Source organism: Rhizopus microsporus (genome assembly GCF_002708625.1).
Source record: "Rhizopus microsporus ATCC 52813 unplaced genomic scaffold scaffold_2, whole genome shotgun sequence".
Lineage (NCBI taxonomy): Eukaryota > Fungi > Mucoromycota > Mucoromycetes > Mucorales > Rhizopodaceae > Rhizopus > Rhizopus microsporus.
This window is the reverse complement of record NW_019671917.1, coordinates 279,786-307,096: the sequence shown is the minus strand read 5'-3', so window position 1 is coordinate 307,096 and position 27,311 is coordinate 279,786. Positions and strand designations below refer to the sequence as shown.

Genomic DNA, 27,311 nt, shown 5'->3' with positions numbered 1-27,311 from the left:
GTCCAATCAAATTAAATCTTTATTTTTTAAGACAACCTAACCGAAACTGCGTCCATTCTTTGATTTTAGATGCAGAGTGGTAATCGCCTTTGTCATAAAAGGCTTTCATAAATAATTTATAAGTTACTTCATCTGGTTCCATCGATCTTGAAAAGAATCGAATAAAAGCATCCTTGGGGTTAGACAACTTGACAGACTGTTGATCAGTGGCAGCTTTGATCAAAAAGTCGCTTATTGAGCCAAAGTCTGACGGATGAGCTATTAGCTTACTGCTATCTGCTTTCTCTGATATTCTTTTGCTTTTATAATAGTTGTCTAGTGTTTCCTTCTTGTAGCCTGTCGTCATCTCGAATATATTCCAAATCTTTCCACTCTTTAACTTTGTTCGAGAGCTTTCTAGTTGCTCAACATCACACCACTTGTTTTCTCTCTTCAACAGTTTTTCATATGCCATAGATTTCGAATCAAGGTGTAAGAAGCTTTGGACAAGCAAGTTAAATGTGACCATATCTAGTCCTGATCTTGGTTGTTGTTTATTATCGTCTGCTGATTTTAGTTTTTGAACAAACTGTTCGACTGCTCTCCAATCTTCCTGAAGAATCCAGCCATTTAAAAGAGTGTTGGCCGTAGTGGTATCTGGGGTTATTCCTGCGTCTATCATATTATGGTATACTTGGTTTGCTGCGTCCATGTTGTTTGCGTATGCAAAGGCTTTAATTAAAATGTTGTAAGTAAAAATGTTGGGCGTAAGTCCATGCTTGAGCATGCGTTGAAATGTTTTCTTCAAGCGAGTGATATCTGGGTGTGGTAATTTTGACGCATAACCATTTAAAAGCATGTTGTATCTAGCCAGTGTATGCTGGAGCTTTTCGCTTCTTGTACCACTTTCGCAATCAAGGAACCATTTTCTATACTGCATGTCTACCCACGCTCGTTCAAGCTTACGGAGATCGTTATTTAAAATGGCGCTATGCATCATGGCACGGTATATATTTGATCCACTGCATCTTGTCCGTGTACAGGTATTGTCTTTTCGAACCCAATTATATAAAGCAAATGCATCTGATATATCTCCTCGTTCGCCTAAAGCAGTGATGATCCGAGAGATCCCCTCAGAATTCAGATGCACATCCAGTTTCTGCTCCATCATCTGCAATGCTCTGATAATATTTTTCCCTGGTATCAAGTAGTGACCATTTTTTTCAATACCTAGCATCACCCGCAGTATTCGAGAGATGGTGTTGGGCGTGAAACTGATGCTGAGATTATTCAAATGGCCTTCACATTGATCCCAGTATTTTCCACTAGCAAATTTTGCTGTCAACATAGCCTTGATAATACGTCTGTTGGTGTGGGCCCCTTCAATCTTCTTTCGCTCAAGCCATGTAAATTTACTGATACACTCTGTCCAATTTCCCTTAGCAATCCACGCTTCCATTAACACTGCATACGCATCTAAGTTTTTCTGAGCACTGTCTTCATTCTGCTTCAGCCAATCATCTGCTTGACCAAGGCAATCTTTATTGACGAATCCTTCGACAATGGCAGTACACGGCTTTTGTCCTAGCTGTAAACCTTCGCTCTTCATATCAGACAAAACTGCCTGCGCGTTTTCCATGTCTTGTTTTTTACTAAACACTTGGATAAATGCCTGGAATATATTTTTATCGATTCTGTTGTTCTGCTTCAAGCTGCTGTAAAGAAACTGTACATTTTTACTTGGTAAAAATGAGCCAAACGCGCTCAGCAGTATAGAAATAGTGTGAGTCGTAGGCTGAATATGGTGTTTCTGCATAAAGGCCACCACCCATTTGATAGCTCTGTAATTGGCATCCGGCAGTTGTGCCTCGAGCACTAGATTACAGGCATATGCTGAAGGTGTTTCGTTCTTGACTGTGATCAATCTGAACATTGTAAACAGATGCTGAGGCGAGAAGTGGTTCTTTCCCTTGTCTCGGCGCGATGGATTAATATTGTCTATGTACAGTCTAATGAATGTGTCGATAGTTGTTGGGGTTATATCATTGTCTAAATGCAAAATGGACGAGAATTTGTTCCATAGGCTATGTGTTACTGATTGTAATGCAGCCTCGTCCCAGGGATTGGCATGATTCAAATAGTCGTTTGTTGCTTGCAAGGCAAGATAAATATTGTTCTTTTCTAAACAAGCTGGCACAAGTTCAACAAGGCATTCTGCAATGTCTTTTGGCTTCACGAAATGTTTTGTCTTTAGATCTAAAAAGTTCTTGGAGGCTGCTGTCACATCTCCACATTCTATCAGAGCTCTAATATATCGTTGATGTGAAGAACTTTTTAGCAGATAATTTCGTCTATAGTCTTCCCATGTGTCTATTAATTTGTCTTTATTTTTGGTATATCCGTAAGCAGTGATGGCATCCAGGTACATTGAGGTCGTAGGTCGTTTTCCAAGGATACGTGTATCTTCAAAGGTTTTGCATATTTTCAACATACTTTCATAATTGATCGATGTTTTCTTTATGTCCTGAATATTCACGCTTTTAGATCTAATGTTCAAGAGTGGAGGCTTTACACCAACATGTCGCAGTGAGCGTATACAAGGCTCTTTTAACTGTAATGACATGTCTCAGCTGTTTTCATAGATCCCTCAGCTTGATGCTGCTTTGTATAGGTTTAATACTAATGTAAGAGAGAGAGAGAGAGAGATAAGTGACTATTATTTGTCTCGTCCTTTCTCTTTTGCTGCTCTCTCTTTCTTTTTCTGTCAACTTGCCCCCCACTCAGGCTAATTTATTTCCAGTTAAAGCAGTACCAGGTTCGTGGTGATTAGGCACAAGCCACAATTGACATCACTGTCTCAGGCGCGATTTTGCCCCCCTTTCTGAACTTTAAAACTTGGAGTGGCCGACTTTGTATATCTTAGAAATAAGAAACAAGAATTTTGTTTATTTATGCTTTATCTTCTTTGTGTTTGCATATTTATATTTGATGGAAGCTGCATCTCTTCATTAGCTGACAACAATCATCTTCGTTCATTATATATTTGTAACAGTCTATTGTTATTTTCAAAAGCTAAATGTATACGACTTTCTAAAGCTTGTCTGCATACATTGGTGATGCTTGTCAACAACTCATCCGTTCTACTTCCAGCTTCAGATGGTGTTTCTGATTGAAGCGCATTAGAGCTTTCAGTAACTTCTTCGATATGATTATTCTCCATAGTATTTTGGATAAGTGTTGTCTCATTCATAGTATCAATTCTCAAGCTAGCGTCAATTCCTAGGTAATACCGTAAGTACACTGTAGCATTTCTCTTATTACTATCGTGACAACCTATCTTGGCTGTAAACCACATAGCTTTTATTGAAGCGATAAACCAAATACATATGCTTACAGGCACGCCTATTTCGTTGAAAGTCTATACAGTTACAAGCAGTCATCGTTCCTTGCTCAGTTGATATATCGTATACAACTTCTGTTGTGAAAGACTTGACAATGTAACAAACTTCTTCATCGATATACACTTTCTGCACAATATCTTCTAATGACAGCTCATTGATCTCTTCCGCTGCAGTCATTCTCTTTCTTGTCTCTCCTGTCTGTGAGTTCATACGTTCAATATTGGCGGCCATCCTTGTGGTGTCGTGCATAAAATCGGTATGAGTATCTTCAACCAAGATAACGATTAAGCGATCCAGTCTTTTATTCTTCTTTCTTTGTAAATAATTTTTCTCCAATTGGTTATGCCAACTTTCAATATAGTTGCTCATTTCCATATTGATGAAAATTTGTGATCGGTAAGCAGCAGGTCAATGTATGAACCTATCATCAATAAAGTACTTTTGGGTAAAGTGCACCATGAAATTCGTATGCAGTGGAAACTCCTACTGGAAATGTAGCAGCTTCTGGAAGTACAAGCAGAAAACGAAGAGTAGAGAGGCAGCTATATTGTAGGAATGCTGGATTTCAAGGTCAACACCATAGGAGAGTCGTTTTTGCATATGGCGAAGCAAGCCTTCCAAGTTCTATGCGTTCATTTACTCCTACACTCTGCAAGGTAAAATGAGTTTACAAAAATATGCAACTGTATTTAATACAGACAATAGAAATTATGCAGACATTTATCAAAAAAAGGGATAGTAATATTAGCTGATGAATACAGGAGGTCGAGGGTTTGCAGCCATTGCAAAAACGATTTAGAGGATATTTTTCAGGAGCAGCTGAAGTTGACGCTGATGACGATGCAGACAAAGAAGCACTAGACGGAGTCTATACTAGAAGTTTTGTATTTGTTAATTCATCTATCAATATCATAAGAGAAAATTACTTTTTTAATACTATACCGTTGAGGGTCGCTTTAACTTTACGATCAATCTTTGTGATACTACATTAGTGGGCTCATCAAGTATCCTTCTTCGATTGGCTATAGCAGAGTTTTGAGACTTCGACTCTTCAAATATAGACTTCAAGTCTAGTCTTGCTTTGTTCTTATATATCTTATTTACTTAAGCCTTATAGATCTGTTTGAACTTTGCGGCAAAAATTTTCAGAGCAGCGTTATACTTATCATAGACTTCAAGCCAAACGATCACTAGCTCCTTATTGTTCTCATCATTATTGAGAAAACCTTGTATGGTTGACTTAGTTTTCCTGCTTTTGATGTAGTTTTCAATTGCTGTAAAGAACATTAGCGATTAAACGCGTTGCTTCCACCAACAACCTACATGTTTACCTTTAGTTAAAAGCGTACACGCATGAAGAAATCTACGAGAGGGTTAATATTACAAACACTGCATGCGATGTCGTCAACGAAACACTTCAATGTATAGCGCTACGTTAAACTTATTCAGAAAAAAACATCTTTGCATGTTTCTTGATGTAGGATAAGAAGTTATCTTTTAAGAAGAAAGGGATAAAATGTTGTTATTGCTGTATTTTAATGTTTTTATATTGTCAGTTTGATCAACAAAGAACCAAGATCAATCACGAGTAATTATGGTATATACGTATTTTATTTCAAAGGATATCCCGCAGGACAGCCTTAGGTTAGGTAGATACTTTAGTAGTGTGAATTTGTACAGTGACGCCGCATGTATAGGAGAATAAGCGCCCGTATCATGAGCCTTCTCATGGATTTCCTCGTGCGCGTAGTGCACATCTAATTAAATTAGACATGGCTGTGAGAAGCAAGAAAAGAATCATTTTCCAGCTAGCGCCATTTATTTTGGTTAAAATAAGGAAAACACTACGCATACGCGAAAACACACGCGAATATAAAATTAGTGTGACGTATACTTGGTCAATAGACCAGAGGATAAGCCAACAAGGAAGGATATCTCCCTCCCACCCGCTCCTTATCAAGACCTCCCTCATTAAGACCAAATAATAACTATAGGACATTGTGTTTCCTTTAGTGTTTTTATTGGTTTTAAATTTTGCCATTTTAAATAAAAAGAAAATTAAAGCATATATCCTTGCTTGCTGGCTTGTCCTCTGGTCTATTGACCAAGCTTACATAGTTTTTATTTTTCAGGAACTTACGTGGAAGGCGTTGTAATGATAAAGCTCTTCAAGGATTATGCTTAGAAATAAATTTCAGAAAGAGGATACAATTATAAGTCAAAAACAGGAGATTTGGAGGCTTGAAGTGATTTAGAAAAGATTATTCCCAAAAGCCAATGTTTTGCACCAAAGAAAACCTAAAAGAGAAGAAAAAAAAAAGATCAGCAACGATGCTAAAAGACTTTTAAAGGTTCTGATTGCTTCTGTGACGACATTCTTCAGGTCGGCCATTGACCATCAGAACAAAAGACCAGGCGCACATAAAAACCATCAGACCATCAGACCATCAAATACCAAGCAACCTGCAAAGGCTCGTAGTAGCAGACGTACCGTTGGGGTATACATTAGCTGAGCCTTGTCAATTGTTAATTAGCTTATGTGGCCCTTTGCGCCAGCCAGACAGCAGAAAGCATCGTCAACAATCTGTCACAGCTGTGATCTCAAATAATCAGCTCCCAACTAACTACAAACGAACGACCGTTGTCAGTCCAGGACACGTGTTGAGTATCATAGAAAGATATTGCATAGAAATCCTTGAACACACAATCATCGCCTTGCTGAGTAAGTGTTATAAAAAAAACTTACATTGACCAAAGAGAGCCAGTAAGACCAGAAGGAACCAAAAAGAGTGCAAGAAAGAAAAGGTATAGAGAAAAAAAAGAGAGAGGAAAAGAGATGAGCACAAATTTCTCTTTTTATACCCTTTTCTTAGTTATTCGAGGTTATTGTTTCTATCTTGTCAATAAATAAGGTTTTACTCCTTACAAGAAAATAAGATTTACGTTCACACTTTTGTTTATTCCTAAAGTGTTTCATGACTTTTAAAAGTTTGGCCTATCTTTTTTATGCTTTTTATATCCATTCCGATTATCATTTGTGTATATACTTTAGTAAAGTTATTCATCTCTATTTTTATATAGTAAAAAGATTAAAAGGCAATAAATTTCATGCATTCTTTGTTTATATAACACGTCCTTGAGCTTATTTCGTAGTCTTAGTCACACACTAGTTGTGTTACTCTGCCAAACCCTTTTTTTTCCCTTTGACGTTTTGCTAGTGAAGACTAGATAAATACAATTTTTTAGTAGTTGCTATATGAAGTAATAATCTCGTATAAAGAAATGAAGCAAGTTATGCATAAATCAAAAGAACGCCGTCACCAAAAATGGTAATAGCAAAAGATAGACGCGTTCCAGAGCCCTGTTGACGCTAAAGCTCTTTCTGAAAAATAATCAGGGTGTACGCTGTCATGCTCTAGATATCGCAATACGCTTTGTTGACTGTTGTTAACTCATTTTTTCTTTCTATATAAATTCATATCAACAGGATTTAACAACTCTATCAATGAGAGGCAATGTGAATAGAAGTCGTATATATTGTTGTCTTGATCTTACATTATAGTTAATTTGTTCTCATACCCATCATAACAATGCCTCTACAAGAGAATAGTCCTCAATGACATAGCCGGCATTGTTGTCGTTAAGCTTGACAAAAAAGTATCACTGCCATTCACGCTAACTTGTAAGCCAAATAAAAGGAAAAAAAAAAAAAGTTAAGGAGAAACTATAAGTCAATAGATGAAGAAGTTAAGCGATATGCTGCACCTATCTGCGACAAAAAGTATGTTGCTATTGTTCAGTTGATGGTGCAAACAAAACAAGTTTACTTTTAAGGTAACAGTCTTTAGAAATTCACTGCTTTCCATGCTTAAGTGTCTTTAGGTTCGCAATCTTTATAATAATCCGTGAGGACATAATTTTATTGCGTTTAGGATGCATTTTTTTTTTTTTTTTTTTTTTTTTTTACTTCTGAAAGCTTTATCGTTCATATTCGACGTTTAGCTACTTTCTGGTATTGGAAATGTCGATCATGCCATTTCTGAGACTTGTTAGTTGCTCCAAGCTCTTTAATAGACGGCTTCACGATGGTTAAGCATATCATGAAGCGCTTACTGTAGTACTTTGCCTAGTTCGGTCACGACCATCTAGTCGTACTGTCCAATTTCTGTTGGTATAACTTTTGTGTTTCTGGTCTCTGTCATTTTATTTGTGAATTGAGATTACTTGAAGTGCTCAGCTGTCTTAGTATAATTAACATATCTAGGATTATTGTCAGTCTATAAGACTTTAGAAATGACAGTACGCTTATCATATATTGCTAGACTTTTCTGTCACGTTTTTCTTGGTTGAGTTTTGACATCATTGTATGTGTCGTTGGTGTAAAGTCGCTTTTGCTCGCTTTGCTTTTCCTTTTTGGGTAACGTAAAAATACTAAAGAGTTCTGCATTGTGCACACTACACCATGTTTTTTTTTTGCGCAGGCTTTTTCTATTTTTGATCTTTTCTTAGTTTTTCATCTTTATGCTCAAACTTTGATCAACCAAGTGATGCAAATGCTTATTGTAAGTCTATTTCTTATTCTTTATAATAAAATGCGGAAAGTCAATCTTGTAATGCGTCGAGTGAATTTTAAGTTTTGTGGCGGAAAGATTGTATGCGCAAAATGTCTAAATAGATCTTCATGTGTAATCAAAAGACATAGCCCTATTCGTAACCTACTTTCCTTTTTAAGCATATATGTAAGCAAATCAATAGATTTTCGTAATGGGAACTTATGAGTGTGAGTGGGAATAGGATCAGCAGGCAGAACTGTGGTCAGGCTCTGTCTTAGTTTTGTGCTATAGAAGAGACAAGTTAATAGCAATCCTTATCTGAGTTAAATCTATTTGAGTAACTTTGGCTTGTAAAATGAAGAAGACAAGTTCTACAGAACTGTAAGCTTTTTTTGAAAAAGCAATATCTCAGCAACTATTTCTAGGCAACACATTTGATGATTATATAAATGTATTAGGCACACTTTTTAATTTACCATGACATCAAACTAATCACTCTGCGGTTTAAAACTCAATTCACATTCTGCAAGTTTATCAAAAGAGAGAGAAGGACGGAAGTATGCCTTCTTTTTAACAACAGGAGCATGTAATCGTCCTACTTTCATCTTATTTTCCTTTTTTTTCTTCTTCTTTTTGTTTTTGCTGCTTTATTTTGAATACTCCACTATTTTGTGCAACCGTAACACAATAAATAATTAGGTGGGAAATCAAGATGGTAGGCATTTGATTAACAATGAGAAAAAATACACAAGGTTTTTATGGGGATTTTGTTTTCCCCTCTCCCCCTTTTTTTATTCTTTTTTATTATTATTCTAAAACAGCATGAATTCATTAAGAAGCGCATTCAATAAAATACCTTCAGGAACAACGATCAAGCTATTAAAAAAAGTGTTTTCTTTACCTGCGCCTGCTGCAAGATTGATATTAAATGATATAACAAAACCACGATCATCACATAAGCCATGGATACGTAAAGTAGCCTGGAATAACGAATGGTCTGGTTGCTGGCTTGGCGAAAACGTAAGCCAATTAGATGAAGAGTCTTTATCAAAGAGAATACATAATGCTGATGTTATTCTCTTTAATGTACATGGTAAAGCTACAAAAGTATTATTATTCGTATGTTTACTGATCGATTTTACGTAGGTGGCGGATTTAGAGTAGGAAGTTGCACAATGTATATGGATACTTATATTGAATGGATAAAGCTACTAAAGTACAACTATGGTCTGGAAGCATTAATCATGTCTATTGACTATCGATTAGCACCTGAATACAAATACCCAAGCCCTGTCGAAGATGTGGTTCGAGCTTATGAGCATCTTACAAAGACACTAAGTATAAATCCTGAAAAGATCATTGTCATTGGCGATTCTGCTGGTGCTTCCTTGGTTCTCGAAATGCTCTTTATCACGCATGATCCAAGCATGTTTGAAATTGTTACAGATGAAACAGGCGATAGCTCAGCAGATAGTGGACCTACTCTCACCGAATTACCTCGACCCGCAGCTGCTGTTATTATCTCTCCTATAGTTACAGATGAGACCTGTTCTCCCTCATGGGAAACCAACTTAAAGTACGACTATATATCCCAATATACCGCCAAAGTGATCAAAAAGGACTACTTTGAGCCCTCAGGCCCTGATTCGCCTCCTGACTCTAATCAAGTACTGGGAATTGCAAAGCTCGAAACTGGCTTCCGTGCCTTCTTGCCTGACCATGTTTTGATGTACATTGGCAACAAGGAAGTCTTGCGCGACGATGCACTTGACTTGGCTATGCGCGCAGAAAATGATAATGTCAATTGGGAGACAGTGATTGAAGACGCCGTCCACAACTGGTTTGTGGTTCCAGAGGTCGTCAAGGACAAGTCAATATGCCAGCGTGCTAACGCTACCTTTGCTGACTTTTGTTATCGAGCTATACGTCATATCCCAAATCAAAATCTGCCGTTTAAAGCAGGGACATACATCACTCGCTACAGTAACACGAGTGTCTCAAGTGATTTCTCCTCATTGAGAAGATCTTCAGAGGGGCTTGAAATGGTCTTAGAGGATGAAGAAGAAGAAAAGCGAGAAGAAGAATATTATAACAATCCTTCTGATTCTGAATCAGGTGCTTCCACAGCTAACCTTGATAAACCAGATACAATTATCGCTGAAAAAGTTTCAAAGCAAAAACCACGAACAGTGTTTGTATAATAAATTATTCTATTGTAAATAAAATCTTTCTCCTTTTACTCGTTTTGAATAAATCCCCGCTCTTTTCTTCCCTTTTTTTTTTTCCTTTTTCTCTCTTTCTTTTTATTTTGCATAATAGGCATGGACCCTATCCCTTATTTATTTCATTCTACTCAAAGCTGTCAATCGTTTAGCAATGAAGACGACGAAGGTTGTAAACTACTAGACTCGTTTGCCATTCTTGTCCAGATCACACTTGCCTCTACAGCTCTAATTACTTTATTCTATAAACGATCGCGAGAGAAACCTCAAAGACCGATGATAGTCTGGTATGATAAGCTTTCCCATTGAATTGAATTGCATGTTTAATTTCTAAAAAAAAAGATTTCAAGGGCATTGGACGTAGCCAAGCAATTTGTAGGCGCAGCCGTCATTCATTTTCTTAACTTGGCAGTCAGTTACATTGCTGGGCGGCCCAAAGGCGGCGGGCCCAGAACCAATTTGTGTGTGTGGTACTTTTTGAATGTCGCAGTCGACACAACCATTGGGGTTGTGATTTTATGGTTTTGGCTCAAATCTATCCAAAGGATATTTACTGTGCTGCATATCAAGGATATCAAGACTGGTCAGTACGGTGCACCACCTCTGAGACATATGCTTCTGCCATGGTTTAAGCAGACATTTATTTTTGTCTTGGCTGAATCGCTCATGAAGCTCTGTGTCTACTGGATGTTTCGCTATTTTCCCTTTTTATTCTCTTTTGGTGAATGGGTTTTGAGATGGACCAAGGGTAATTACAGATATCAAGTTATCTTTGTCATGTTAATGTAAGCCACTATAACGTTTAAAAAGAATTATATTGATATTCATTACATCCAGATTCCCTTTGATCATGAATATTATCCAGTTCTGGATCGTAGACACAATTGTTAAAGTAGCTCCAAAGGACCAGGAAGGTGCCATTCAAGATCAACCCAATAATGATCATGTTGATAACGAGCGTGAACCTTTACTGCCCAAATAAACTGCATACACACACCTAATGATGTACTCTTTGATACCACTTTATAAGCAAGACCCCATTTACTTGGAAAAGTCATCAATCGGAAAAATTCAGATTTATTACCCATAGCTTAGGTAGCATCGTACGTGAGATTAACCAGCGTTTCTGCCTCCCAAAAGATATTGGACATATCTATGCCAGCCTGTTCCCACATTTTTCGTGGTATGCCGATGTCCACTAAATAAAGGGCGCCTGTGGTCCTTGTTGATTTGCACCCCAACTTGGGGGCACCGAGACAGACAGTCCATTGAGGATGAATAAAGTATTGAGCGTGCTGCGGGTGGCCTAAAGGAGGGAAATGGGTTAAGACAAATCAGGATCTTCTTTTTCTTTTTTTACCTGTGTCAGCATCGACGCCACTTGGAAAATCAATGCTCATGATCGGCTTTGGTTGCTGATTTGCCCAGCTGATTGCCTTTGTCCACGCATGAAATTCGGCAATATTGTCCATCAGCTTATTTTCTGACCCAAGAATCGCATCCATGACCAGATCATATGCGCCTTGAATTCTTGAGGGATCATAAACGACGGGTATACCAAAGTTGTGCAACAGCTCTTCTTCACGAGCGACATCAGGGCAAAGGGCTTGTCTATCATGGCAGACGATGCAGATCGTGGCGGGATATCCGCGATCGATCAACAGACGAGCCGTGGCGAGACCGATAGCGCCGATCCGAGTGTTGCCTGCAAGAATAACAATAGAAGACGATAAGTGACTGTGGCGGAGAAGGCGCATGGCCAGGACAGCCGCTCCTCGCGCGCTATTTTCGATCGCCAAGTCTTCAAAACGTGGTGATACCGCGGTACATTTACGCTGAATACGTATTAACTCAGTGACGGACAGCAGTGGGCAGGGTGTACCACTCGTCGCGGTCTTTAAAGCCGTCGATATTGCAGGTGCTCTAATCGACGAAGGAGGAGGAGAAGGTGGTTTTACGGGCGCGTCGAGTACGTTCTCTGTTGGTAACAAGTTTCTTTGTGGTAGTCGATTGTGAGTAACGAGAAGATCCTCTTTTGATGTTTTATCCGAGTCCTTTTGCGTATTAATATAAAGTGGTACTAGGGATAAAAGTACACTTACTTGAATTTCTGCAAATATTTCAGCTTTATTAAACTTGTCCAGGTGCTTTTGAAAATCAAATTCTTCTTCTCGAAAGCTGTTTACGTCTGTATCAGCCCAACCTTGAGCATTTTTGTTATTGTTCATATTTTTCCGATTTTGTCGCTGTTTTCTTTTCTTGCCTAAAAAGGGGTTATTTAACCAATGGAATCAGAGATATGTACTTACTTTTTGACGTTGACAGCGATGGTGTGATCAGTTCTGGTTCATGCTAGGTGTAGAAGAATGGTTAGCAATAGAGCAAATAAGGACCCATTTACCTGTGGGTATGACTCCGCGAATAAATCCTTAATATCTCTTCCGTATACACCGTGGATGGGTGTATGATATGGCAATTGGCCAAAGAAATGGAGTGTGGCTGTTATGCATTCATGAGTTGTTATACATGTATGTTGATCATGATATATTACCATCTTTTAAGGTAATCTGCTTTGTATTCGGGTCAACATCAGATATGGTTCCTTCGATCTTGGCTCCATTATGTAATAAAATGGTTGCTTTCAAACCTAAAAATGCTTCTGCCATTAAAAATATAAAAATTAAAGACGGAAAAAAAAGAGACAGCGAGAGAAAAAGGAAACAATAATAAAAATTTATGGTTAGGCGCGCCTTCAAATGCTTATGTAATTAGTTTCAAAATAAAGTGCTTTATTGACTACCATTCAAATTTCATGCCTGATTTTTCGCTCTGTGCTTTCCTATTGACATTTCTGATTTACTCAACACGTCATCTAGATCCTTTAGTTGACTGTTAGTCCTAATTGAAGCTAACAATCCAGTATGATGTGGCTTTGATGGACTTTGTCTTTGTGGAGATGTGATAATATGTTGAAGTGAAAAAGAGCAAATAACAGATGACCAACGATCTACATCAATTATAAAAACACAGATTGACAAAAATAGAAGTCGTATCCTTCCAAATCCACAGAAAAAGCCGTTGTACAAGGCTTGACATATCTCATCTTTTATAAACAAGCTAGCTTTCTGAGATTCACTCTGCGTCTAATCAAAATGGTCGATTAGTTTATTTTTATAAAGCTCTGTAGAGTCATGCTGTTGATGAGCATGACTATCCTAAGCTTATAGACGATACCCACACGGAAGATTTGTATAGTACATGCCAATATAGCCCTATACATGTCAGCAAAGTAAAAGATACAGATATTTTATGTGAGAAACAGAATCCAAAGATGCTTGTAAGACCTATGCAAACCAAGATAAAGTAAGGTTTTTCATACATCAGTTTAAAAAAGCGCAAACACATCTTCAGTGTCATCTTGACGAGGATACAATTGAACCAACAGATAGCTCTCTTATTTGTAGCCAGTGTGTTACGTTCTACCTGTAACTATACGAATGGGAGTGCAGACGATAGGGAAACTATACGATTATGATCCTTGTTAACGGTTTTATGTAGGGAAAATGATTGCCAAAAATTTACTCAGTATAGGGCGATCTAATTAACATCACGCTTGGTGATAGGAATTTCAATCAAAGTTACCTCAAGCACGGTGAGGAACTTTCGATGTTATACTGAACATTGTTTGTCAGCAAAGACTGAACTAAAAGGTATGCGTATGTAGCTGACAAATGTATCTCCAAGATGGGTTAAAGGTTGACATATTTAGAGATTTTACTGCTGTATTTAGTGAGATTGATACCTGTTTAAAGGGAACAGAAGAATGATAAACAGCTTAGAATCTTTACTGAAAAGAAATATGCTATCAGAAACGTATTCTTGTTAAGGCCTACACTCTTTTCAGAAAGTAAATTCACCTTCCGGGAAAAATGAATGGGTCTGATTGTAAGCTTTTGTTTGAGAGTTATCTGAGTGCGGCTGCTGTTACAAAACGGTTTGGGCCACATGTTTGTACTAGCCAGACGATGTGTATTTCAAATTGTAGGCGATCCTTCAACCAAATGTCGCAAATGGGCATATGGTCATAACCTTGGTTTTGGTAGAGGCAAAAGTTGTCCAACACAAGTGTGATGAATATATACTTTACCGCAATCTTTTGATGATGGATATATTTTTTGCAGAGATTGATAACAACACATTGAAGTACTTCGTTATCATTTCATGGAAAAGAGTGTATGATTAATTGTTATTTGTTAAATTTAAACTTCCAATAAGAAAAAAGATCACTGATCTGACATGGCAAAAAGTGAATCCAAAAAAAGATTTTGGGCCATCAACAAATCAAAATAAAGGACGGCTCATAAGCATATCTTTGCCTTTCTTTTTTCTTTTTTCTTTCTTAAATATTTATATGGAATATAGCTCTTTTAGCCTTCAAGAAAGTAACACAAGTAATAGTGTTGACATGTTTAAGCAACAACAAGGAGTAAATGGTCATGAATCTATGGAGTTCATCAACTTTATGAATCAGTCATACAATACACATAATAACAACAACAACAACAACAACAATAGCATGACAAACAACATAAACCATCATAGTAATAACAATAATAATGGATTATTTTCAGTACCACAATTAACACCTGATGGACATCAAGATAATAGCTTTACAGGTAGTAGCGTACTTAGTGGCCATAATCCTGAGTATAACATGTCACCACTACAAATCAATAACCATGCTGCAAATTATACACCTATACAACATCCTTTACATAATCAAACTATAGACGATTTTGGAGATGAAGAAGTAAGATATTCGTATATATTATATGTATATAAATACTAAATATCCGTATATCATCTTAGGAATTTCTAACACCTCTTGTCTCTCCTGCAATGGCGCCCACATACAATAATAATTATCATTTCAATACAAGCACAGATAATATATTCTCTCCCCTTACATCTCCTGCACTTCATCCTTCGTCATCTGTGATGGATCAACATTTACTCCAGCAAAAGCTGGCCTTGATTGAAAGACAGCAACAACAGTTGCGAAGCATGCAGCATCAATTAAATACCAGCAGTACAGATTCACCCACGACTAGTCCTCTAGTGACTTACTCAACAGAAAGTCGAAAGAAATCATTGCAACCAAAGATAACTGCTGTCCACAGCCCCCAGACAAAATTAGGATTAGTCAAAAAGATACCAGAAAGCAGTCCTCTGGCTTTAGGACCAAGTAACAACAACAGCATGATGGCACCTGCCACTCCCTCTTTATTGATGAAGCTAGGTGCTGGTAATAATAACAATAATAGCACGCCACCTACGAGCACGTCATCACCACTACCAAGTACTGCGGTAGATAATATGCCCGTCTTACCAGCTGCTATTCTTCAAGATGATAACACAGCGACAAATAAGACCAAAGCTGTTTCAACCAAGCGCAGAAGAATTTCACAGACCAAGTTTAGTCACTCGCCTGGACTACCACCTAGTGCAGAGTCACCTGCAGGATTACGACCCTTGACATCACCAAGAACACTCAAACCACTGATATCACCTTCACTCAAACCTAATGGACAACGGCTGTCGACCATTGATGAAGAAGTGGCTAGAACACTGTTGACAACCAAATCCAATTACGAAAACCTTAAAGAGGGCAACGTAAAAAGCCTGGGTCTTGATTTTTCAACCACGATTCAATCCGGAATCGAACATAGACGCTCTGCACATAAAGCAGCTGAGCAAAAAAGAAGAGATATCCTCAAGCAAAGTTTTGATTCACTCAGAACAGAGATAACTGAGGCAATGATAGAAGAAGAATTAGCAGAGGATCAACATATGGATCAAGCCGAGCTGAGGAATAATAAGGAAAAGGATGTTAAACAGATGAGTAAGATTGTGCTACTACAACACTCGTACGAGTACATTGTTCGACTAAAGTCAGATAATAAAAGAAAAGACGAAAAGATGAAGAATATGAAAGAGGAGATTATGTCATTACGTAAACAATTGGGACTACCTGAAATTACAAAGGAAGAACAAGAACAAGAAGAAAAGGAAAGACAAGAAGAGAAAGAGAAAAGACAAGAGCGATTGAAAAGGTTACAGCAACAAACTGCGTCAATTACACACAACAATAATGCAATTATAAACAATGACAAGAAATAAAGAAAAAAAAAAAGGGTCATATTTTCCCAAAAAAAAAAATATTTTTATTCCCTTTTTTATATATTTCTCTCTCTTTTTTTTTTCCTTTTTTTTCTCTTTTCTTTTTAATATAAAATGGGCTTCTTTCAAGCGATATTTCATGGTAAAAAGGGAGACTTGAACAAGCAACTAGAACAAGATGTGATTATGCCCACGTCAAATATACAACAACAACCACATATATCACCTCCTTTATCTTCAAGGCAAAGCCATGACTATTCAAGGTTTCAACTATTTGATGATGGTACACATGCTCATCACTTGTCCTTACCGCCCCCAAACCGAATCATCCATGGCCTCATGGGTATCGCTCATAAATCATTACGTTTAACGACTCAATGGGCAGATCGAAAACCAACGATAGACGAAATAAAAAAAGAACGTGCCGCCTTAGATCAATGCTTACATAGACAATCAGATGACAGATCGTTATCAGACAAATGGGGTATATGCCAGGAAACGATTGGTAAAGGTACATCAGGTGTCGTCAAAATAGCACACAAGTTGGATGACTCGGGTGAGCATTTGTACGCTGTCAAGGCAAGAGCTTATATTTTAGTTTATTACCTTGCAGCATGTAACCCCATTTTTGGATGTAGGAATTACGTAAAAAGACAAACGAGTCTTCAAAGGATTATATAAAGAGACTAACGTCAGAATACCTCATTTCATCCACCGTACATCACACCAACGTTATTCAGACCTACGACCTATTACCTCTTAATGACATATCACCTATATTCTGCCAAGTCATGGAGTTTAGTGGTGGCGGAGACCTCTTTGACATTCTTGTTGATTCTCCGGATGGTCTAGAGGCCCCAGAAGCAAACTGTTTTTTTAAACAGCTCATGCGTGGGGTTGACTATTTGCACGACATCGGTATAGCCCACAGAGATTTAAAGCCAGAGAACCTACTGTTGACCGTAACCGGCTGCTTAAAGATATCCGACTTTGGCTCAGCTGTTTGTTTTAGAGGCACGACAATCGATAGTGATGGTGAAGAAAAGAAGGACGATTGTGAAAAGATACACATGGTACGTGGATTGGTTGGATCAGAGCCTTATATCGCTCCTGAAGAATTTACACAAGAGAACTACGATGCACGCGCAGTTGATGTTTGGAGTTGTGGTATTATCTATTTGGCACTACGTAAAGCAACTCATCCCTGGCAGTTAGCCAAGAGTGGCGAAGACGAAGCTTATGATAAATACTTGAAATTTAGACAATTATTAGACGAAGAAAGAGAGAATGCAAGAAAGGAAAGTGCGATACGAAAACAGAATATGTCTGAAGAAGAAAAGGAACAAGAGAGGTTAAGGAGAGAGCAAGACTTGTTAAAAGCAAAAGAGACAATACGTAGAAAAGCTAAAGAGGCTAAGATTGATACCTTAGAAGGCCTCGACATTCAAGCCAAGAAAATAATTTACAGAATGTTAGACCCTCAGCCTAAGAAACGAATTACAGCTGTAGATGTACTAAATAGTGATTGGTGCGAAAAAATTTATTGCTGTCAGCCTAATGAATAGTTTGTAAAATAACAAAAATATACCTTTCTTCATTTTGGCCCTAAACTTCTTGCTCGTACGTCACTTTCTCTTGTGTTATAATGTGTTTCAATGGAATAAATAGAAAAGGATCGATCTTCAATCTCCAATAATGACTCTTCTTCATTACTACTACTGTTGTATGATAGCGAAGGCTGTGAACCGAATTCTATTGACTGGCTACTGTCACTACTACTACTACTACTACTGCCACTAGATTTTTCAGATTTCCGTCTATAATACCACTGATGTTTCCGTTCTTGAGATTTCAATTTACTTATTTGTCTACTCAATTGACGTTTTTCTTCTTCATATTCCATTAGTTTAGTTTCCATGCTTGGTCTAGTCTCTACATCATAATAATTAATCTCTAGTCTATTTTCTGTCAATTGCCGAATCCGTAACAGTTCATCTATTTGCTTCTCCAAGCATCTTATCTTTTCTTGTCTTTGTATTGATATACGCTCAGCATTTTCTTGTCGTTTATCTAGCAATGATGACTGCCGTTGCAGTAACTGTGGGTTCTCCTTGATTAGCTTTGATCGACTCCTTCCTCGCTTGTATTGATATCCTTCATCCAGTAGCTTTTTCTTGGCTAATTTAAATAATTCTCCCTTTCTTGACAACAGCAATGGATCCTCCAGTGCTAATTGAACGGCCGCTTTGTTAATAGCCTTTTCATAACTTGTCAGTAGTCGATCTTGTCCTTTCCCATAGATCCTTGCTTGAATAGTAATCATGTCTATGGAAGGATCATTCTAGTTTCCCAAGTATATAAGTCATTGGCAATGAGAGCTAGTCTTTCTCTTTTGGTTTTACCTCTGTAGATACTATCTCTTGCTTATCCTATTTAGCAAGAAAAGGTAAATAAGTTGTTTGTCATTTTACTGCCATTACTCACAGGTGATAACTTATTCCTAAGTTCACGTAGACTCTTTTTGAACTTTATGGAGTGAAACGGGAGCATGCCCAAGGCAGATATAAATTCCGAGAGTTCTTGTTCGTTCAATTGAATAACCAATTCCAAGTCTTGCTCAGTTGCACCTGTTTTTATAAAAGCGTCATGATATTGATCGAGCTGGTTTGACTTTAAGAATTCTTTTATAGTCGGTAAGTTGGTCATTACGATAAAACACACATATCGATATAAAAGTACACCTGTTGCCAAAAATGAGTCGCAAGAAAAAAATTAAAGTGTCGCACTTTTAATTACAGGTTCTCATCATATGTCCACTGATTCAGTATTAAACTACATAAAATATAGACACAAAATAAAACATATAGAGTGAAAAGCCAGTCTATATAATCAAACATAGCAATGTGCTTGCAGACGTCTATTCGAATTTGCAGTAACACTTTGATCGAGGAAGAACTCTATCCTGCAAAGCACACATTCCCAGTGAGATCTTCAGATGCAGCCGAAGGGAACCAAAGGTACTGTTTCCACCATTGATTGTGTCGTTTAGACCATCTATTAACAGTTAGGAAGGTGAATCAGGTGAATACAGCTGGGTGTAGGATTACTCAGCGGCGGCTTGTCTGCTTGATTGATCGAGGCATGGATCACTGCTCTCAGGATGCTACAGGACAGAAATATAACATCGAGATTCCTGTGCTTTGATCAAGTGTTTAATAGTTCTGGGTGATTCTTCGCTTTGCTCCAATCAAACTCTTTCTGTTTTGAGGCACTCAATTTCAGTTATTTTGTCTTGAAGATTACTTATCCGTGTTTCGATGCTCGGCAACAGCAAAGACAAAATGGTGTGATGCGTGTATTGACGGAGCATGTGATCCCGCTTGCCTTTGTAATTTTTTCAATTGCCTTGCTCTCCACTTATTCCGGCGAAGCTGGAAGCGTTTGACAAAGAGTTCTTTGCTACATCTTCAGTCGTAAGGAAATCATAGAGAGATAAAATTAAATCTCAGTAGGAGAAGCCATATGAAACTGTGCTTATGTTTAGCGAATATGGATTCCTGGAAATAAACAGAATCATTCATTTCGCCACTTCCAGCAATCAGACGCTGCTAGTGCTTGCAGAGTAATACACCACATTCACAGAACAACGTTCTTGCCAGGAGAAAAAGGATAAACAAGATACACTCATTGCAATCATCTACCTCATTAGGCGATGCGAACCTCCGAAAAGTCAAAGACTGCTATGTCCCATGTGAGGCCCATGCGATGAACTGTATATGAACATGATGCTTATCAATAGATCTAGAGGCATCACGATGATAGGTACGAGAACGGATGAACCGCAGATAACAATATGTATTGCGATATTTAGAGCATCTAGAAGCTGTTGCTTCATCTGTTATGACCCATTTGAGGGACTATAGCGTATATCCTGACCTTCCCTTGATGCTTGCGTCTAGACTTGTTCAAAGTAAAATTATTATTTTTCATGGGTTAACAGGGTTCCGGAGCGCGTCTATCTTTTGATTTATGCATAACTTGCTTCATTTCTTTATACGAGATTATTACTTCATATAGCAACTACTAAAAAATTGTATTTATCTAGTCTTCACTAGCAAAACGTCAAAGGGAAAAAAAAGGGTTTGGCAGAGTAACACAACTAGTGTGTGACTAAGACTACGAAATAAGCTCAAGGACGTGTTATATAAACAAAGAATGCATGAAATTTATTGCCTTTTAATCTTTTTACTATATAAAAATAGAGGTGAATAACTTTACTAAAGTATATACACAAATGATAATCGGAATGGATATAAAAAGCATAAAAAAGATAGGCCAAACTTTTAAAAGTCATGAAACACTTTATGTTGAAGATATATATAGCATCAGAACTGTACTAATGCCAATGGATACAGTCACACCCTTACTAGGCATCGTTGATATTAACTTAACACTGAGAAGCTTACAAGAATCAAAGTCACAGTGGAGTAAATGAGAATGGATTTAATGAATGCAGAACAAAAGCTTGTCAAGCTATTTGTGGTTTAATTCAGAAACTACTCAGGACTTCTATACGAAAGGATGTCGACGAAGCTGATCCCTACTCACAATTCATTGAGTCGTTCTTGTCTGGCCTCTTTGACGGTCCTGACCAGGAGTACTATTTACATTGGATGAATATTAGAATTCTTGAAGCGAAGAAAAGCTTTACCAGTACATCCGTTCAACGTCCTGATCTCTGCATAATGAAGTCTCTTGTCCTCGAGTGACATCATTTGTCGTACTTCTACGTTTATATCAAAGAAGATTACACCCTTTGACGTAATATAGTCAATATATATTTCATACACAAGCCAAAATCATCTTAGATGTTAACATAATGCCCCATATTAAGCCTTCAGCACTGATTCATGGTATCTGTAGTCTGTAGTTGTTGATGACGCATCATATCAAAGACAGTCCATATGGTACAACTGGTTGACAACATTTACTCGTGCATATAAAGAGCCAATTCCCCCTTTCGCCACGAGCCTTTTTCTTTTCTATGTTCATCAATGATTATAAAGAACCTTAATCCATCTATTTGTATTCTTGTACTTTAGAGATAAAGCTATTGTTTTACAATATCACACAATATATTCAAGGATACACCGTAACAAATGCTTATTGATGTTGGAAAGGTAGCTCCACAAATGACTTAGTCAAAAAATGGAAACTATTTTTAGACGAAGCAAAAGGTGATGCCAAAATGCAAAAGTACAGGTAAACTACACAAGGATTGTCTATTATAACATATGTTGCATTATTAACATATTATTACACTAAAGCTCGACAAAAAACAATATCATCTGCTGCGGGGAAGGCATTTCACATAAGCCGTATTTCCCCAAAGAAATATATCAAGAGTATTAGCGATAAAATCAAGATACCAACATCCAAGGAATACAAAGAAAATATATCATGGGTGATATTGAGATGGATGATGAGATTGACAAGCAATTGGGCTTTTGAACAGTCTTTTCTCTTCTACGCAAGTGCCTTAAAATACATGATGCTAACATTAGGTTATTGACTTTATTTAATACAGGATAACAACGTATAAATGTAACGTCTTACCAACCCACAGTGAATCAGTGTTTGCAGACTATTTGATTAAGCTTTTTCTAGAAATGGTTGTGTCTCAATTAGATAATATTGATGGTTACAACCCTGGTTTTTTCCCTGGCGGAGAGCCCCTCTTTTTCATGTCGAAACACCTAAAAAAAAGAATGGAAACTATGTTTAGATGATGTGATCGGATTCCAGGATTTTCATAGCATTGAAATGTTGTTGTTAGAAGTATATAAGGCCTTTATGAATACCAACATAACCAAGATCCATTTTGATCATCACAAAGGCATATTCGATATTCTTTCCATGTTGAAAAATGTCGCTGATCAATTTAGATATGGGAATATTAGGTAAATTAATGAGTTGACAACTAGCTTTTATTGATTATTATAATACACATATAGAAAAATTTGGATGCAACATTAATTACCATCAAGGAATTGCAAGAATCACACAAGGTCAATGTAAGAAAGCATAAACACAGTTCATCGCCGCCTCTCTTATCAAGGATTGTCAATCCAAATATCATAAGATTGATCCAAAGCGAGCATAGCAAAGGTATGGCGTTCCGAGGCTCATTTGATACATCGGAATCAGATTAGAGTTTCCTCATAAGATAATATATAAACATGTAGAATCCTCTTATAAATTGTTATTTTGTAATCTTTTTATTTATGATACATTATTCTATATGTATAGATCCTTCAGTTGCTGTCTTTATGATACTTCAAGGAAAATATTTCGGTAAAGAAAAAGCTAGTGTGCTTGCTTGTTTTATTAACATATGAAGGATGGAAAATAATAGGAATGGCGGGTTTTTTTACAAGTTGTTTTCTTCTGTTAAAAGCTCCCAATCATCAGATTCAGAGCTTTTAGATTCATTCACATTCACCATTTCAGGCTTTTCAGTTGAACTGATATCACTGATTTCCTCTAAAACACTGTTAATAGAAGCATCACTATCAGCTATTCTAGGCGTAGTTGATTTTTGAATCTCTTCTTTCCAGGCATCTTTCACTGCTCTATATGGGTTATCGTCACCCACACGCATCCAGCCATCATCGTCCATGTTACTGAGAGCAGCAAATGAATTGGAGTTTTTGAGGCTGGAACTCTTGCCACTTTCAAGGGATGTTATATTTGTACTGTTACTCTTCAACAGCTGCTTTTCACTCCAAGTAATCTCTCCTTTTTGATTTACCCAGCAGCAATCTACACGACTTGCCTTTTGTTTGGTTACATCTTCACTAGCAAATGCAGCCTTCAACGTCTTTTTTAATTGCCAAACGATAAGCTCTTTCTCATCCATAGATACAGCATCATTTATAATAGGTACAACTACCGCATCGTTTTCATTGACCCATGTGGAATTGAAGGGAATGGTGTCATCACCCAACTTCATGAGCGGTACCAACTCAGCATCCAGTTCTAGCTTGGTTAAACCAAAGGCCATATCAGAAAGATAGAGTGCATTCACCGGGTTCTTGGGTGCTCTAATTTCACCATTGATAGCAGCTTCCAGTACAGGTGGTGGGCGGTTCAGGTTAGGATTACGTGCTGCCTTGGACAAAAGCACAGCTGGAATTCTGCATGCACCCAGAGTCTTGCGCAAGATGACACTACGCTTAGGTTCAGCATCAATAGCTTCTGTAGCAATATTGAAGTGGACTGCATATCGATGAATAAATCGACGGTATTCACTCTTCATAGGTCTAAGATGAGATGCCTTCTTGAATGGATCTTTTACAAATTCTATCAACGTTGTTTCCATATGTCTACACCATGAGGCATTTTCGTTGAAGAATTCTCGGAGACTATCATCATAATAACCAAGGTCGTCTAATGAAAGGCTTGGTGTGCCAAAATCATCACGTTTGATATCCAGAGCAAGCGCCAAACGACGGTTACGGTGTACCTTGGCGCAGAAATCGTTACACTCCAACAACGTCTTGGACCCGCTTGATTTAGAGCTTGCATTACAAGGGATTTCCATTGTGTTTTGTCCACATTTACAACTTGCCTTTACTCTAAACGTACATGGTGTGACTTCGGGGCAAGGCGTACCGTGATGACACTTTTCTTTGCAAGGGTGCTTACAGGATCGTTCATTGCCACATGTTTGATTACATGACTCATTACCCATTAAGCAAGGCCCATTATGACATGTCTTCAAACAATGATGTTTACCACAAGGAAGAAGTTTCTCACAAGGGCGACCACAGCGAGGCGACTCACGATAGCAAGGAACGTTTTTGAGTTCAGTCTTGCCACATAAACAGTGTCGAGTCACTAACGCAGGACATGGAGGACAAGGCTCGTTATCAGGATGACAGTTGTGGTTGAGGAATCGAATATGACCGCAAGGGTTTGGGCGTATACAAGGGTGAGGACAGACAGGAAGTGTTGTTCCACAGCGAACAGGAGGCTCAAGGACAGTACGTCCACAGTGACATGAAACTTCATCAAAGGTAGCTTCTAGACAGGGAAGACAATTTCCTTTATGACATTTTGCTTGACAGGTATGCGTGCCACATGAGAGTAGCTTTCCACAGGTAAAAGAGCAGTCGTGAACAGCATCTGTGCCCTTTTTGTTTTTTCCATTCACTTTAGCTGCAGGACAGCATACAACACCGCATTGATGTCGGCCACAGTTTCTGTTGGTTTTGCATACTTTATCACACAAAGGTGGACTGCCTCCAGCTGCTTCACAAACAGCAGAGCAAGTTCTTTCAAAGGTAGTTGCTTGGCATCGGCAAGATACTTGAACAAGGATCTTACAGGGAGGACATTCACCCACATGGCATTTCATTTGACAAGCGTGACCACAAGCAAGTTTCTTGTTACAAGTAGACTCACAGGTTGGAATTGGGTCCGTACAAGCTGTGCGCTTCTTGCTTGTAAGTTCAGAAATTGGGTTTGAACCACATGGACATGTTGTTACTGTATCAGGATCAAATGGACAGGACTGAGCGTCTGCCAAACATGGATGACATCCCTTTTGGCAGCTATGTTGCTGACACTTGTACATTCTATATCAAAAACAAGAGTTATTTTCCTTTTTTCTTTGCGTTTGAATTGTAAACTTACTTTTCACATTTGTGCTCACAATTATAATGTCCAACATGCTCTCCCAGCTGTACTTGCTTTCCTGATCCGCATCGAGTATCTCTTTGACTCTTTCCACAATAGCAAGATTGAGTTTCTTCCACTGTGCAAGGAGGGCAAATGCCCTTGTGGCATTTCTCTTCACATCGATGCTTTCCACAGCCCAGCAATTCATCACAAATAATGTCGCATGAGAATCCTTGTGTTGAGTAGTCTGTATTCACACATCTTTTCTGCTGTGTCGTCTTTCCACAATAACACGTCTTGACTGGGCCTAGCGAGTTACAAGGTGGACAAGGGCCAGGATGACAGGATCTACGATATATCAGTACACGTCATTTAACTAGGTGTGTATTTATCACTTACAAGACACATTCATGAGGACATGATTTATGCTTTTTACACAGTTGATTACAACTATGCGGGGTATAATACTTTGATGGTTCAGGATTGCGTTGCTTACCACAGAAGCAAAGATAATCTTTGGGAATAGCTGTTCGACTGTTCTGACAGCCAGGGCATCTCCATTGTGTGATCATCTTATTAGATGAGGTATCTAAATAACGTTCAGAATCCGATATCTATTATATATGTGTATTCTTACCTTGCAATGATTTATTTGCCCACATCTTTATGCAACCCAAGTGAAATACTGCCCAGCAGCAATCACAGCTCCAAATCTGATTAGCAGGTCTAACTGTATCCATGCAAATCATGCATTCATAAGTCGAGTTTTTCAATTCGTAAATCAGTTTTGTAGCAATATCATGATCACCCGTAGGCAATGGTTCTGCCACTGTTCTTTGCCTTTGCTTGTTCTTTCTTCGATTTGGCTGGCTACTGCTGCTGTTTTTATCTGTACTTTCGTCATCTATCGTCAGCTTAGACTGTGCTCTGTTCTTGAACAAAGCAGGCTTCAATTCACCGTTCTTGCTGCGGTTGTCACGTCTGCCTTTGTTTGAAGGATTATTGGGCTTTTTGTTTTCTTCATTATTTTGTGCACGGCTTTCATTACCGTCCGTAACTGGTGTCTCTGCTTGTGGCTTCTTCTTGTTGTTCCAACGTCTATTGTTATTCCTCTTCTTCTTCTTTTCCTCTAAGGTTGGTTCTGTGGTACCTTTTTCTTGCTGTTGCTTCTTCTTTTTATGAGTTTTTTGACTTGAAGGAGTGCTATTAACGGGGGTATTCATAGTAGTCGCACCAGCTTCAGCGACGTTGGTATGTTGCTCAATACTCATAAGGAACGTAGTTAAAGATGGAAAAAAAAGGGTAATTTTTTATTTAAATAGATGTGCATAGCGGCGCAGTCACTTTTTCATTCGTAAAACTGCTGCGGTCGATCAACAGATATGATTGGTGTACTTTCTGCCTGATAGATTATTTGTGCTGTTTCGAGTAAAGAGCTGTATAATAGCCCGCATAATACCATGCCATGATTAGATTGGACAAATCTCCTATTATTATTAATAATCAATAGTCTTTGCAGGAAACAAAAGTACCTTCTGCTGTAGTAGTGTCTGTTGGGTTGGACTTGCTGGTATCTTTTATTGTTGTATGACGTACTTTCTAATATACATAAACGCTTAGTAAAGTTCTTGTTCTTTTTCATCTCTCGCACCTTTTTCTTTGGTATATCTTGTTCTAAGGCTTCCTTCTTTCGCTTTCTATTGTAGAATGAATGAGATGTATACATTCATTATGTATTCATACCCTTTTGTCTCTGTCTCTGTCTTTTCTTTTACATTTGAATATTGATTCTAGTACATATAATGAATACACACACAGACATACAAGTATATATATTCTACTTTGTATAACTCCACCGTCTTATCCCAATGTTCAATAAGCTCCGTATCATCCCAGAACTCATCATGCTGATATTCACCCCAAAATGATATTAATGAAAGAGAGTTATTGAGCATATTTTAGTATACCTTCATCTGTCCCGCAGCAAATAGGACAGTACCAGTTGGTATTTCTGCATCAGATGTTGATTTGTTTAAAGACATTAAAGAAAAAAGAACCTCATAATGTGACTTTTTGTCTGAAAAGTAAATACTAAAGTAGATGAGACTGCATCAAGATAAAATGGGTTTGAACGAGATTGAGCGTCAACAATTTATGACGCGTTTGTTGATACGTCGTCTTCTTTTTATATTTGACAAGCATGATTGTGCAGCATAAATACCCATATAGTGGCTTAATCTAAGCCACCTACCTGATTCCGCTGTCTATCTGGTTTTTTTTAGGCTAATTTTATG

General features: G+C 37.9%; 10 protein-coding genes across 10 annotated transcripts; 4 read left to right on the top strand and 6 right to left on the bottom strand.

The window, feature by feature from the left end:
* Window positions 1-2,685, bottom strand: RHIMIDRAFT_264714 (uncharacterized protein). The gene has a single exon (XM_023611769.1). The coding sequence runs from the start codon at window positions 2,600-2,602 to the stop codon at window positions 20-22; it is 2,583 nt and encodes an 860-aa protein (XP_023469688.1). The 5' UTR covers window positions 2,603-2,685; the 3' UTR covers window positions 1-19.
* A 316-nt stretch (window positions 2,686-3,001) lies between these two features.
* On the bottom strand, window positions 3,002-3,755 carry RHIMIDRAFT_246582 (uncharacterized protein; the record flags this gene model as incomplete). Its single annotated transcript, XM_023610330.1, has 2 exons — window positions 3,002-3,321; window positions 3,374-3,755. 2 exons carry the CDS (start codon window positions 3,753-3,755, stop codon window positions 3,002-3,004), a joined length of 702 nt encoding a protein of 233 aa, XP_023469687.1.
* Window positions 3,756-8,718: 4,963 nt separating this feature from the next.
* Window positions 8,719-10,193, top strand: RHIMIDRAFT_288882 (alpha/beta-hydrolase). The gene is made up of 2 exons (XM_023613600.1): window positions 8,719-9,026; window positions 9,080-10,193. The coding sequence occupies exons 1-2, from the start codon at window positions 8,756-8,758 to the stop codon at window positions 10,132-10,134; spliced, it is 1,326 nt and encodes a 441-aa protein (XP_023469686.1). The 5' UTR covers window positions 8,719-8,755; the 3' UTR covers window positions 10,135-10,193.
* A 61-nt stretch (window positions 10,194-10,254) lies between these two features.
* RHIMIDRAFT_197880 (uncharacterized protein) lies at window positions 10,255-11,137 on the top strand (the record flags this gene model as incomplete). The annotated part of the gene is made up of 3 exons (XM_023606237.1): window positions 10,255-10,442; window positions 10,506-10,940; window positions 10,993-11,137. 3 exons carry the CDS (start codon window positions 10,255-10,257, stop codon window positions 11,135-11,137), a joined length of 768 nt encoding a protein of 255 aa, XP_023469685.1.
* Window positions 11,138-11,191: 54 nt separating this feature from the next.
* On the bottom strand, window positions 11,192-12,922 carry RHIMIDRAFT_55539 (YjeF N-terminal domain-like protein). Its single transcript, XM_023615402.1, has 5 exons — window positions 12,557-12,922; window positions 12,465-12,507; window positions 12,258-12,418; window positions 11,516-12,209; window positions 11,192-11,461 (listed from the first exon to the last, which is right to left on the bottom strand). Exons 1-5 carry the CDS (start codon window positions 12,707-12,709, stop codon window positions 11,247-11,249), a joined length of 1,266 nt encoding a protein of 421 aa, XP_023469684.1. The 5' UTR covers window positions 12,710-12,922; the 3' UTR covers window positions 11,192-11,246.
* A 1,786-nt stretch (window positions 12,923-14,708) lies between these two features.
* RHIMIDRAFT_264704 (uncharacterized protein) lies at window positions 14,709-16,349 on the top strand. Its single transcript, XM_023611768.1, has 2 exons — window positions 14,709-14,965; window positions 15,025-16,349. The coding sequence occupies exons 1-2, from the start codon at window positions 14,732-14,734 to the stop codon at window positions 16,333-16,335; spliced, it is 1,545 nt and encodes a 514-aa protein (XP_023469683.1). The 5' UTR covers window positions 14,709-14,731; the 3' UTR covers window positions 16,336-16,349.
* Window positions 16,350-16,674: 325 nt separating this feature from the next.
* Window positions 16,675-17,900, top strand: RHIMIDRAFT_197499 (Pkinase-domain-containing protein; the record flags this gene model as incomplete). Its single annotated transcript, XM_023606206.1, has 3 exons — window positions 16,675-16,932; window positions 16,974-17,637; window positions 17,770-17,900. 3 exons carry the CDS (start codon window positions 16,675-16,677, stop codon window positions 17,898-17,900), a joined length of 1,053 nt encoding a protein of 350 aa, XP_023469682.1.
* Window positions 17,901-17,929: 29 nt separating this feature from the next.
* On the bottom strand, window positions 17,930-19,041 carry RHIMIDRAFT_233575 (uncharacterized protein; the record flags this gene model as incomplete). The annotated part of the gene is made up of 3 exons (XM_023607990.1): window positions 17,930-18,676; window positions 18,738-18,764; window positions 18,820-19,041. 3 exons carry the CDS (start codon window positions 19,039-19,041, stop codon window positions 17,930-17,932), a joined length of 996 nt encoding a protein of 331 aa, XP_023469681.1.
* Window positions 19,042-22,586: 3,545 nt separating this feature from the next.
* On the bottom strand, window positions 22,587-26,291 carry RHIMIDRAFT_55476 (uncharacterized protein; the record flags this gene model as incomplete). Its single annotated transcript, XM_023615401.1, has 4 exons — window positions 22,587-24,974; window positions 25,033-25,365; window positions 25,417-25,606; window positions 25,655-26,291. 4 exons carry the CDS (start codon window positions 26,286-26,288, stop codon window positions 22,766-22,768), a joined length of 3,366 nt encoding a protein of 1,121 aa, XP_023469680.1. The 3' UTR covers window positions 22,587-22,765.
* Window positions 26,292-26,346: 55 nt separating this feature from the next.
* On the bottom strand, window positions 26,347-27,185 carry RHIMIDRAFT_55464 (uncharacterized protein). Its single transcript, XM_023615400.1, has 6 exons — window positions 26,985-27,185; window positions 26,859-26,924; window positions 26,761-26,807; window positions 26,669-26,714; window positions 26,550-26,616; window positions 26,347-26,504 (listed from the first exon to the last, which is right to left on the bottom strand). Exons 1-6 carry the CDS (start codon window positions 27,057-27,059, stop codon window positions 26,428-26,430), a joined length of 378 nt encoding a protein of 125 aa, XP_023469679.1. The 5' UTR covers window positions 27,060-27,185; the 3' UTR covers window positions 26,347-26,427.
* Window positions 27,186-27,311: the final 126 nt, after the last annotated feature.